Source organism: Rousettus aegyptiacus, unplaced genomic scaffold, assembly GCF_014176215.1.
Source record: "Rousettus aegyptiacus isolate mRouAeg1 unplaced genomic scaffold, mRouAeg1.p scaffold_m13_p_4, whole genome shotgun sequence".
Taxonomy (NCBI): Eukaryota; Metazoa; Chordata; class Mammalia; order Chiroptera; family Pteropodidae; genus Rousettus; species Rousettus aegyptiacus.
This window is the reverse complement of record NW_023416307.1, coordinates 53,253,491-53,265,793: the sequence shown is the minus strand read 5'-3', so window position 1 is coordinate 53,265,793 and position 12,303 is coordinate 53,253,491. Positions and strand designations below refer to the sequence as shown.

At 45.9% G+C, this 12,303-nt stretch overlaps 1 protein-coding gene across 10 annotated transcripts in view; it reads right to left on the bottom strand.

The window, feature by feature from the left end:
• The window catches only part of SEMA5B (semaphorin 5B), a 116,267-nt gene that overhangs the window by 24,799 nt on the left and 79,165 nt on the right, over nucleotides 1-12,303 (bottom strand). For 8 of the 10 annotated variants that reach the window (XM_016159376.2, XM_016159372.2, XM_036218986.1 and 5 more), the window contains 2 exons: nucleotides 11,743-11,842; nucleotides 7,113-7,158 (listed from right to left, as the gene is read on the bottom strand). In XM_016159376.2, the coding sequence (XP_016014862.2) occupies nucleotides 7,113-7,158; nucleotides 11,743-11,842 (146 nt within the window). Of the gene's footprint in view, nucleotides 1-7,112; nucleotides 7,159-11,742; nucleotides 11,843-12,303 lie in introns of those variants that run through there. The other 2 variants (XM_016159378.2, XM_016159379.2) reach the window with 2 other exon arrangements.

Sequence of the window (12,303 nt, the reverse complement as noted above, 5' to 3'; positions counted from 1 at the left end):
AATCACTTTTCTATTCAGTTTTCAGTGTTCATTTTTGTTGTTGTTGTCATTTGTTTGCTTGTTTTAGAGCATCATTTTTTGAACCACCCAGGGTGTAAGTGATATAGCAATTCTTAAATAGTATTCTACTCTGGTCTCCAGAATTTTCTTCCAAGCTATCGACCCCATTCTGCAAATTTGGATGCTGGCACTTTCTTTATCTTATCAGAAGGGGTTCCCAGAAGATATTCTGACAATCCAGGAACCCTATTTCTTCCACGTATGATCCTAAAATGGTTTGTGGACTCAAATGTCAACTGGTTGGTGTTGTAGAATCAAAACACCAGGAATAATGACCAAGTTCAAGCACAGGCAATGACAACTCCATCAGAACAGCAGTCTGGCTGACGGAGACTGTAAGATGCCTTCAATAGAAAGACATGGCCGCATTTCAGACTCATTAAAAGTGTGAAAACATGTGTATCTAAGAATCAAGGAAATATGCCTCTTCTGAGAAGATTTCCTTTCTTGATCAACTCTTGGTTTTTCCTGAACTGAATAATTGTCTTGATTTTCTTCATTTAATTGTTTTGCAATTCAAATTACTAATTTCTTCCCAAATGCCCAACAGGTATTACAAATCCCTCTTGATATCATTTGCTAAATGTGCATAGCAATGGTTCAGATAATATATGAGTTCTCATTCTCTTCCTCCTGCCTCAGTATGGACTGGATGCCCTTGAGGCCTCCTGGTTGTCTATTAACCTGGGACTTACCTTCTCTCCTTTCTTGCTGATTCTCATGATTCCTCCTTTCTTGATTTATTTGTTTATTTTGGTGGAACACATCTCTAGTATCTTCCTTTGAAAAGGAATATGGTAGATCGATTTTTAAAAATTTTTGCATCTCTCATTCATTCAACTTCATAGTTGGCAGTTTTGATAGAGAATTCAAGAATGAAAATAATTTTCACTCAAAATTTTAAAGGCATTTATTCAACTCCATTCATTGTCTTCTAGATTCCAGTGTTGCTATTCAGAAGTCTGATAGAATTCTTATTGAGAAATAAGAATTCTCTTTCCCTTTAGGCCCTAGAAGCTTTTAGGATCTTCTCTTTAAGAACAGTAGCCTGAATTTCACACTGACATGCCTCAGTGAAGGTCTCTTTTGGGAACTCAGCTCTTTCAGGGTGAAGACTCATCCTCTGTTTTGGCAAATTTTCTTATGTTATTTTGTCATTAATTTCTTCCTCACATTTTCCTGTTTTCTTTTTTGCAACTCTTATTAATCCAATACACCATTAGCCTTTGTGCACTTATTCTCTCATTTTCTGTTATTTTTTTCCTTTTTGCATGTTTTGTTGTTGTTGTTGTTGTTCTAGTTTCTGGGAGAGTTTTCTTCAACTTTATCTTCTAAATTCGAAATGTATTTCCCCAATCACATTTTTAATTTCCATAATTTTAATTTATTGTTTTATAAATAAAAAATATTTTCATATTTCTGAAGTCTAGTTAGTTTTTTCTAATTAATTTTTTTAAATGTTTTCTTTTATTTCTTGCATTGTCCTTGTTCCTTACAGCTGCCTTCATTCTGTTCGTTTGTTTTGATCTTCGTCTTCCACTTTAGAGGCTTTCCTTGCATGTCTGGTGATTTGGGGCTCCTTGTTTATATTTGAAAATAAATCACTAACCATTTAGCACTAAAAGGAACCAAGACTTCTTAGAGAAATGGTTGATTCCAGGTCTAGGGTTTGGAACGTACAAGGTGGGCCTGAAACATTTCCTTACGCAGAATAGCAAGGATATAACCAAGGTGACTAGTGTCATCATGTCAAAGAACCCAGGAACCACCTTGAAGTAGCCCCCAACTGGCAAAAGATGGGGTAGTCATAAAAGATAACTGCAATGATAGATAGTAACAATGTTTTAAAGCCACAAGTCTATAATAAGGAAAATAATAAAAGAATAAAATTAATTGGTCACCATTGGTAGATACTAACAAACCAACTCATTATTTGAAAACTGAGTATCAAACATTTATCCCGCCTTTCCTATATGACTGTTATCACTGGGTAACAACTAAATAGTGGATGAGAAGTTTCTCTTTGCAGGAGTAGTCCAGCTAATACACCTGAAGAATTATTAATCTGGGAAATAATCATCAATGGCTGCTAATTACCATTCCCCCCCCCCAAAAAAAAACTAGAGAAAATCAGATAGTATGTACCTCCATTAAAAAGTATACAATAACACCTATAAAGTAATCTTGCTGGAATCTAAACTAAAGTATTTAGATCTAACAATCAATTTACAGATGATACAGAGAATAGAGGAAAATGTTAAGTTTTATACCACTTGACTTGCAATCAGCAAAATCTAGACTGTGGGAAACTATGTAAGACAAATAATCAGATTTCTTCCACAAATAAATTGCACAGAGAAAGAAGGAGGAGAAACATTTTTCTAGCCCAGACCCCATCAGTGCCCCCACTTTTCCTGTACTTTCCAAATCTGGAGCCTCGCCAGTTGAGTTTTTAAAGAAAAGGTCTTAGTCTCCCTTTGTGGGGGGAGGGGTAAAATGGAGGAAGGGATCACTGTGGGATGGGACAGGAGACCTGGGTTCTAACTTCTCAATTTAGAGAATTTCAACCATTTCGCCCTTTTAGCATTGTACCTCATCCTCACATTCCATAATACCCAACACCCCAGTTTCTGAGCCATCTGGGGAGTCCGCTTGCTTCTCTGTCATATCCCCCTCTATAAACTGTTTTGCTTTGCTAAAGCAGTTAATGGCTCTATCCCCTCTCTATCTCCCCAGAATGTATTTAATCTTTCCTTCACTGATGTCTCTTTTGTTCTGTCATTGTGCATCTGTACCATTTAGTATTTCCCCCTGTCCTTTTAGTGGGGTTTTGTGAAGGAGTGGAGATAGACATGTATGATCAATATGCCACATGTAATGTTTTACACTAGGACTGTCCCAGAAATTCCAGGAAGGCAAACTCTAGTAACAGAGTAACTATGTGGTTTTTGGCTGTGCAGGAAAGCAGGTGAGACGGCCAAGAACCGGATAATCTTCATGTAGACTCAGCAATAACCTTAGATACCAGAGACAATGGCTGAACATTAAAAAAATCTGAGCATTAAGTCTACCGCTTAGCAGAATTCAGATTTCAGACAACTCCAGAACTGCCAGACTAACTTGGAGAATGTGGCCACAACTAGAAGAGAGCTCAGAATCACCCTCAGTGTCTCCCCAGGTCCAGACAAAACCCCGTGTGCATTCTGCTGCATATGTGCACAACTGCCCCCATTTCTGCACTTTCTGGACATTTGGCAGCCCGAGATCATAAATCCATTGCAGTTAGGCCTCCAGCCACGTCGTCACCCCCTGGCTGCTCACCAGCTCCTAATTGCCGAATCCAAGTTAGCTCACTACATAGCCCTTTGACACTGTTGACCACTTGCCACCTTTTCTTTCCCAAAACCAGTTTATTCGGTTACGGTTATGGTTACGCTGATACATAAACATCACAGGTGAGCTGATTTGATTTCCCCTCTCCATCCCTGTGTACACATCCTACCCACCCCCCCCCCCACACACACACACACCAACCCCCACCCAGTGCTGCTACCTGCAATTCCTTTCCCTTAGGGGCTTTGAGAATTGAGAAGGAAGCTGGGTATTTTGATTTTCCTTAAGGATCATAGTTTATATAAATTATTTACGGAGGGTTAGGTACTTAGAAGTCCTTTTAATGGATATAGGTTTTCATAACTGTTTTCATTTAGATTTAGATTTTTCTTTAAGAGATGTTAATTATTTAAACTATCAATAAAGCAGTGAGTTTTTAAGTTTGGTTAAATCATAGCCTGGGGCCATGTGGGAAGATCAGTGGGGGATCAGCTGTATTAGAGAGTGACACAGAGCCTGCCCCCAGGCAGAGTGGAGGGTAAAGGCCGCTGAGCTGGGGTGGGGGTGGCGGCATGGTCCTCCATCAGCAAACTGGTGCAGCTCATTTAAACTCCACTGGCTACTCTGTTCGCTATGAGCCACTCGTGATAGCAAATGTTGAAGACTGAAAGGACCCGAAGCCCCAGATAGGGCAATGGAGTGGCACTTGCGAAATGAAGTTGGGCTTTTACCGTCAAAAGTCAGGACATTCTCACCAGGCCTGACAACAGACCAGGGGACCAGAGGCTGAGGTCTGCCACCAGCCTAGTCGAGGGAATGCTGGACAGCCCACTTCAACTTCTCTTTCAGTCTTTCCCCTTTTGTATCCAGATGGTACCCACTATGGTGGGGATGTGGACATACAATGTATTTCTCTCCTTAGTTCTGTTAAAAAGAATTCAGTCTGAACTCTAGAGGTCAGGCCCCATAGAGACACCCAGCAAAAGTCAAACCAACTCCTGGTGCACTGTGGCTGGTTTGCAGAGCCCTTCAGAGAACCCCTTGAAATGGAGCCCCCGTCCCAAGTTATTTATGGGGCTCACATAAGGTATCTTCCCATGGCTGAAACCAGATCAACATGGAGCTAGATGAACCAAACATGCCAGACCTCTCATCAAGCTGATGAGTCTTATTATCTGATAAGCACCTGTGGGCCAGCTGTCAAGGATGCCAGCCAGGTGGGCAGCATCTGTAGAAAAGGCCCTCTTGACATCCAAAAGCAGCGGTTCCTAAATTTGGGTGCACACTGAAAACCACCAGGGAGCTTTTAAAAATCCCAGTGCCCAGCTGGACCAGAGACCAATTAAGTCAGAATCTCTGAAGATGTCCTAGGCATCAGTGTTTTTCAAAGGTCCCCTGATGATCCTAGTGGGCAGCCAAGGGAGAAGCACTTTCTAGAGTCAGGCTAACTTGATTCCCATCTTGATCTATGCTACCCAAACTATGCAAACCAGAAACCTGGATCGCACCATTGTGCTAAGCCCTCCAGGGCTGCCAGCTTCCCCAACTCCAGGGGTCATTTTCATGCAGAACAGAGTGTGTTTGGTGCTCCATACAGCTGTGTGGTACAGTGACCCTGTGCGATTCTGCCACCTGAAGACCTCTTCCTCTCTTTTCTCTCCATCCCCACACCACTGCCTTAGTTCAACTCTCACTGTCACTAGCCTGGATATTGCAGTTGTCTCCTAACTGGCTTCTCCAAAAATCCATTCTCTGCACTGAGCCAGGTGATCTAAACACCAAATCTGTTCATGCCACTTCCCTACTTAAAATCCTTTAAGGAGCCCCTACTGCCTTCAAAATAAAACCTGGACCCCTCTGTCAGCAATGAAGACTCTACGATGTGGCCTCTCTCTCTCCCTCGCCTCGTCTCTCACCCTTATCCCACTCACACCTCGTTTCCTCTACACTGTGCCCCTTGGTGCTCCATGCTATTTTACACATCTGTGTCTCCCTTACCAGCCTGACCAACCCCCAACCTTTAAGCTCCAGCCCAAGGGCAGCTTGTGGGGAGGCTTGCAGACCCCGCTGAGCCCAATGTGCATGCATGTTTCCCACAGCACTGCCATTATTTCTGCTTCTATCTTGCTATCCCTTTTTGGACCCTTTGCTGCTCCCAAAAGGCCTTCTTTAGACCATGGGAATCTAATAAAAAGCGAGCTGCTTGAGCTCAGGACAGAACCCCTGGATCCACTTTCTCCCACCCACTTTGAATTGCCTCTGTATACACTTCCCCAGACCCTGATCTGCTGGGTTTGGCTTCTTGGTTTCATTTCTGTTGTCTCTGGCCAGGCTATTTGTGACTGAGCTGGCAGGCCATAGGATTTCCTCTGGGGATTTCCTCTGCCTTGCTCTAGCCCAGGCCCCAGGAACATACCACACGGGTCCCATCTAGAAAAGGAACTCATTTGTGATCTCTTACGTGCTTATTCCTTGAAGCAAGGGGCAGAGCCTGATTTACTTTTGGATCTCACACGTGCCATGCTTAGGACTGGACCTGGGCTTTAGCAGGTATTCAGCAAATGTTTATTAGGGAGTGGTCGAATGTATGAATGAGTGGGCTGGCTGGTAAGTGTATGGGCAGAGGGACAGACAGACTGATAAACGAACGAATGACATTTTCAATTTATTCTAGTTCTTTCTGATGGGCACGCCTTTTCTGCTCCCTTAAATCTCCTCTCTGGGAACCAGCTGCAATGGACCCTGGGGTATAGACCCAGGTGAGACCAGAAGGAACCAGACCAGAATGTCATCCAGCTTCCCCAACTGCCCTTTACAGTGAAACCCTATGCCGAATAACCCAGCACCTGACTAACTCCTTGTGTGGTTCTCTAGTTAGTTACACATATCACTCATCATCTTTTCCTGGCTACACTGTGAGGCTTGCAGGTTGAACACTCTGCTTGTGTTATCGCCCCTCTGCCCCCAGCTCAGGTCAGATACACAGTGAGTGCTCAATGAACACCTGATCACTGGGAGACCAGCAAGCCTCCCAGACATGAGGACTGAGGCTCTGCCCTCACTGAAGAAGAAAAGATGGCCTTCCTTTCTCAGCCTCTGCAGAGATGGTTTAGCATTTGTTTCTCAGTCTGGGATAAATGTTCTGGATCAAGGAGTCCCATTAGAATGCCTCTCAGAGCATTTAGGGAATCATGCTTGGGGAGTCCTTCTGGCAGCAGATACATCAATCACAGCTCAGTGAAAATGCTGAGTTAGAAGCCATGCTAAGAAGGCAATCGGGACACGCTATCCTTTGAGACTCGAACTCAGAGACCTTCCTATTGATTGAGGTCCTAGTCTCAGAATGACCAGCCACTCCAGTTTGCCCAGTACTGTCCCAGTTTTAGCACTAGAAGTCCTGCATCCTGAGACCCCTCGGTCCTAGGGAGAGAGGGACAACTGGTCACACTAACTCCGGCGCTCTTTTCCTCTCCCCCTTGGCAGCTCTTTTGCACAATGCGGGAGCCCCGTGTGTGCCTCCATGTTTATGTGGCCACATTCCCACTTCTAAGCATCTTCCCACTGGTAACCTCAATAACCAGCGAGGGTCCACGGCCAGTGAAAAGAGGTTGGGGCTCCTGTTTTCAACCCTAGGGAGTGAATTCCAGATCTTGCTCCTCACGCTGCCCCGGCTGCCTCCCAATTACCAAGGAGATTCCTGGGAAGGGAAGCAAATGTACCTGAAGGAGGGAGACATTGGCAAGGCTGAGTCGGAAGAGGTAGTTCCTGTGAAAACAAAAATGGAAATCATAAGTCAAGCTGGTTCTGCAGGCATTTTCCCAGGAAGCAGTTTCCTGGCTTCTGCCTCATGGGGTGCCAGGACTGAGTGCCGACTGCAGCGTGCCTACAGTGGGCCGACCCCCAGGGAGAGCTTTACCTCCATTAGCTCATTTAATCTTCACAGCAACTCCAGAGGTAGAGAGAGAGAACTCCATTTTGCAGATAAGGAAACAGTTTGAGTAAATGGCCCAAGTCACAGAGATAGTAAGTAGAAGAGTTAAAAATCCAGACAGTGTAAGTGGAGGGATTAAAACCCAGACTTGTCTACTCCTGTAGCTCATACTGTCTCTGCTTCCTGGCCATCCTGCCAGGCCCAGGGAGGAACCCCCCCCCCCCACCACCTTTTCTAACTGTGGAACCTGTTTCTATGAAACTTCAAGTCTCCTGGAGGTCCTGCAGAAACCCAGACAGGCCATCTTCCCCCTGCCCTTACCCACCTCCCTAACCCATTCCCTTCCTGATAAAGGCCAGCCATCTCTTGGCCCCGTCCTGTGGGCCCCTGATGTCCTGTGTGCTTCCTCATGTCCTTCAATCCTACCCGTAGTCAGTGACTCTGGACACCTGTCCACCTCCCTGGACCACCTGTCTTCGCTTGCTCAAATTGACCCCTCTGCCACCTCGCGATTCCTCTTCCTCAGGCCCCAGCCAGTATTGGGCTGCCAGACTCGAATTCCTCAAGTATCGTTTTCATTATATCAGCCTGTTGCTCAGAAACCTTAAATAAGGAAACTCATGTCCACACAAAAACCTGCATATGGATGTTTATAGCAGCTTTATTCAGTAATTGCCAAAACTTGGAAGCAGCCAAGATGTCTTTCGGTAGGTGACTAGACAAATAAACTGTGGTGCATCAGACAATGGAACATTATTGAGTGTTAGAAGGAAATGAGCTGTCAAGCCATGACATTAGAGGGATCTTAAATGCATATTACTAAGAAAAAGAAGGCAATATGAAAGGGCTACATATTGTATGATTCCAACTATAAGACATTCTGGAAAAGACAAAACTGTGGAGACAGTTAAACTGGAGCGGTAGTTGCCAGGGGCTGGTGGGAGAAGGGAGTGGATGAACAGGCAGAACACGGAGGATTTTCAAGGCAGTGAAAATACTCTGTATGATGCCATAATAGTGGGTATACGTCATTACAAATTCCTCCAAACCCATAGGATGCACACCACCAAGAGCGAACCATAAGAAAAGCTATGGACTTTGGGTGATAATGACGTGTCAGTGCAGGTTCATCGATTGTAATAAATGCACCACTCTGGTGGGGGATTTTACTGGTGGGGTAGGTGACGTGTGGGGCAGCAGGTATGTGGGAATTCTCTGTACCTTCCCAACAGTCTCGCTGTGAACCTAAACCTGCTCTAAACAAATAAAGTCTGAATTTTAAAAACCCTTAAATAATAATGACGACACTATCACCACTACTACTACTATCGGTCGCTTGTTGAGCACTCACAGTGCGGGCACTGCCGGAATCGCTTTGCCTGGACTCGGGAGCCACAAGGCCACTATGCTGGGACTCGAGGGTGGCAGAACCACCAGTCAGAGTGCCACACGAAAGTGACTGCAGGATCACAGAGTAGACCCTGTGACTCTCCCAGAGAAGGGGGAGAATTCCAGTTCAGCCATTTGCGAGGGGCCTTCTGAGCAGCTCTGAGTCTCCATCTATAAAGTGGATGCGCCTGTCTTTCTTATTTCACAGGGCCTTGGAGACAGGGGAATAGTGTGATGCATGTTAAAATGCTTCATTAATGTCAAGCAGATGTAAAATTTGGGTTTTCCCAAAGAGTTTTCTTTCCTTCTTATATATTCCTTGGGCCATTCTTCTATTCGTTCCTGAAGTTTTCAGGAATAATTGCTTTAGAAAGTTCTGGCCTACCTCAGCTGTGCTGAGAAGAGAAATGAGGGGAAAGGTTGTGGAATGGGCCAGAAGGAGAAGGAGGGGCCCTGCTGCATGAATCCAGGGGCCTGAAGGAGACATCTCAGGCTGGAGACTTCTATTCTCCAGCTCTGGCTCCTGGCCCAGGCCCCACTCTGCTTCTTTGCTCTCCTGGTGGATCCCACGGAATGACCTTGGCTCCAGGCTTCTGCTGTTCCTCCTCAGCCCCTTGACCCAAAGAGCTTCCCTACCCCCACCTTCCTGGCCAAGAGACAGATGGGATCCCGCTGATGGCTCTGCCCCAGCTGTCTGCTCAGGTAACACAGGCATCTGCTCACAGCTTTAAAAAATTAGGGGAAACATTGCATCACTTTATTCATTTTTATCCCATCAAAAATCATTCATCACAACATCCCAGTCTGCTCTTCTGGGAGATGAGAACAGAGAAAAATCTCTATAGCCTGAATCTCCCTAACCCCTTATGGAACAAGGCGGGGTACAAAGGAATAAAAAAAAATGTCCCCTATCCTGAATTCCAAAGGCCCAGGAGGTCAGAAAAAAAGGGAGGGAAATCTGGCCGGCAGAAGAGAAGGAGGAAGGAAAGCGACCTAGAGAAGAAAAGAGAGAAAAAATTGAGGACCCACTTTATTTGGTCCAAGGGGTGCAAGGGGCCAAGTCCAGGACTGATTTCTTCCATGTTCCCTGGGGGCATAGCCAGGCTTATGGACCTAGCAAAAAGATATGTCTCCACCTGTGTGAGGGAAGCCCCAGAATGGGTCAGGAAGAAGAGTGTGACCACAGGCAGAAAATCTACCCTTCTGGGCGTCAGTTTCCTTTTCCATACAATGGACTCACAGAACCCAGTTACTGGAGGTTATTGTGAAGATTAGATGATTTGTTACCTGCCTGATTGACTACATGTTTTAGATGCTTTACTACATACATGGTACATAAAACAATGCCTGGCACATGGCAGGTAAAGAATGAATGGCAGCTTTTGAAATGCTTCCACAAGTTCAGAAGGAGGCATCAGGATTTTTAAAACTACATGCGCAAAGCAGGTGGAATCTGAATAAGGGGGAAGGATCTTACCAATGTGAGCTTCCTGGTTGTAATTTTGTACTATTATTATGTAAGATGTTATCATTGGGAGAACCTGGGTCAAGGGTATATGGATTGGATCTCACTGTATTATTTCTTACAACTACATGTAAATCTATGATTATTTCATATTTCAAAATACAAAGTAAAACATTTAGTCTCTTTGCAGGGAAAATTAAGTCCATATTCTCACAGACCTTCATATGTACAAGTTCCCTCTGGGAGGACACACAAACTCGTCACAAGGCGAGCCTCCAAGGAAGGGTCTTGCTTCAAGTGTGAAGGGGTGGCCCTGCTTTTCACTGTATACCTTCTGAGTGTTATCCCAGAACACATATAACTAGTTAATATAAAAATTAAAAAAAAATAAAAAAAATGCTTTCAGTCCAGCTTCATCATAGCCTTGTGAGGTCAGCAGCCTAGAGACTGTAATCCAGTCCTTACAGACGAGGAAACTCAAAGATGAAGATCACTCGAGACAAAAATCAAGCTCGTCTGATCCTAGTCCAGAGCTCTGTCCTTGACTTCTCTCCTTTTCATACCACAAATGAAGGAGTAGGACACTCAGAAAAGCCCAGAGGTCAAGGATGATCAGCTATCTAGTGTAATCAAGAGGTACCTAATCTAGTGGTTACCCTCCCCCACCCCCCAAGCCAGCAGAATCAGAAGCTCTGAGGTTGGGAGCATCTGAAAAACACCCTTGCAGTAGGAGGTGATAACATGGGCTGGCAGAACAAACTAGTCCTGGGGTGAGGAGACCCGAGTTCTAGTCCTCATACTTGTTGTCATCTTGCAATGTGACCTTGGGACATTCACCTTCCCCTATCCACAGCCCTCTGCCTCTTCATGTTTAAATTAAGGCAGTTGGATCAGACCAGCAATTCTCAAACCTAAGACTTGCCTGGAGGGGCTGCTGAAATGCAGCTTGCTGGGCCCACCCCGAGCTTCTGATTCAGCAGGACTGGGATGGAGGCCAAGGACTTGCATTTCTAACAAGTTTCCAGGTGCTACTGGTGCTGCTGGTCCAGGGACCATTCTTTGAGACCCACTGAAGTCAACCATCTCTAAGCTCCCTTCCCTACCAGAGCTGACGGTCTACGATTTTGTGAGAATTATCTCATCCTACTCTACCCCATAGAGTCCCCACAAGTCTTCCCTAGAGCGTATTATCCTTTGGATGCCAGACTTGGACAGTGGGGCTAAAGGAGGTCAGACAACAGGGAAGCGAGGTCCTGCAAAGAAACCCTGGCCTGCATCAGTTGCAGCTGCAGGTGGCCAAATGGCCAGTAGGGGGCTCCTGAACACCTTCTCTACACAGAGCTCCCAGGGAGGATGCCAGATAGGTACTGGCTTACTGAGATCGGGAGGTCGGGAGGTCTAGAATGTCTGTGGGGAACAGACATTAAGATACAGAGAGGGCCCGGCAGGGAGGAACAGGGGCCCAGGTTGTGAGAATGCCCACAGTAGCCTCATCTCAGATAATATCCTGCACTCCATTCTAAGCACCTGCACTTCTGGCCCAGACCCGCCTGTGCCTCATTACCTGGCTCCCACGATGAGCTGGTTCCTGGAGGGATCCAGAGCGAGCTGGGAGAAATCTCGGGCTCCAGGATAGGTGAAGTTAGAGACCCAGGGCTTCAGGTCTGGGGGAGGGAGAGGCAAACATCCAGTTACTGTTGAACCAGGGGCTCCCGGCTGCACCACCAGAATGGGTCAGGAGAATGGAAGGGCTGCGGTTAGGTGAAGTCAGGGTGCGGTGAGACCTGTGGGCAGCCAACCAGGGGGTGGGGATGGGGGTGTTGTCACTGTTCTTGCTGTGTCCCTACCTCAGAGAGGGGCCACACCTGCTCCCAGCTGCCCCGAGGGAGACCCATAATCATCCTTGAATCCCTCAGCCACTCACCGGCTTCATCAAACACACTGGCAAATCCCGCCTGCTCTACAACCAACTGTCCCTGAAATCCATCCATTTTGCCCTCACACCCCATCGCCCATCCAAGCCACCAGCATCTCTTGCCTGCACTGGAGCCAACAGCCCCCTAACTGGCCTGGCTTCCACTCCTGCCCCTCCAGTTCATTTCCCACAAGGCAACCAGAGTGATCT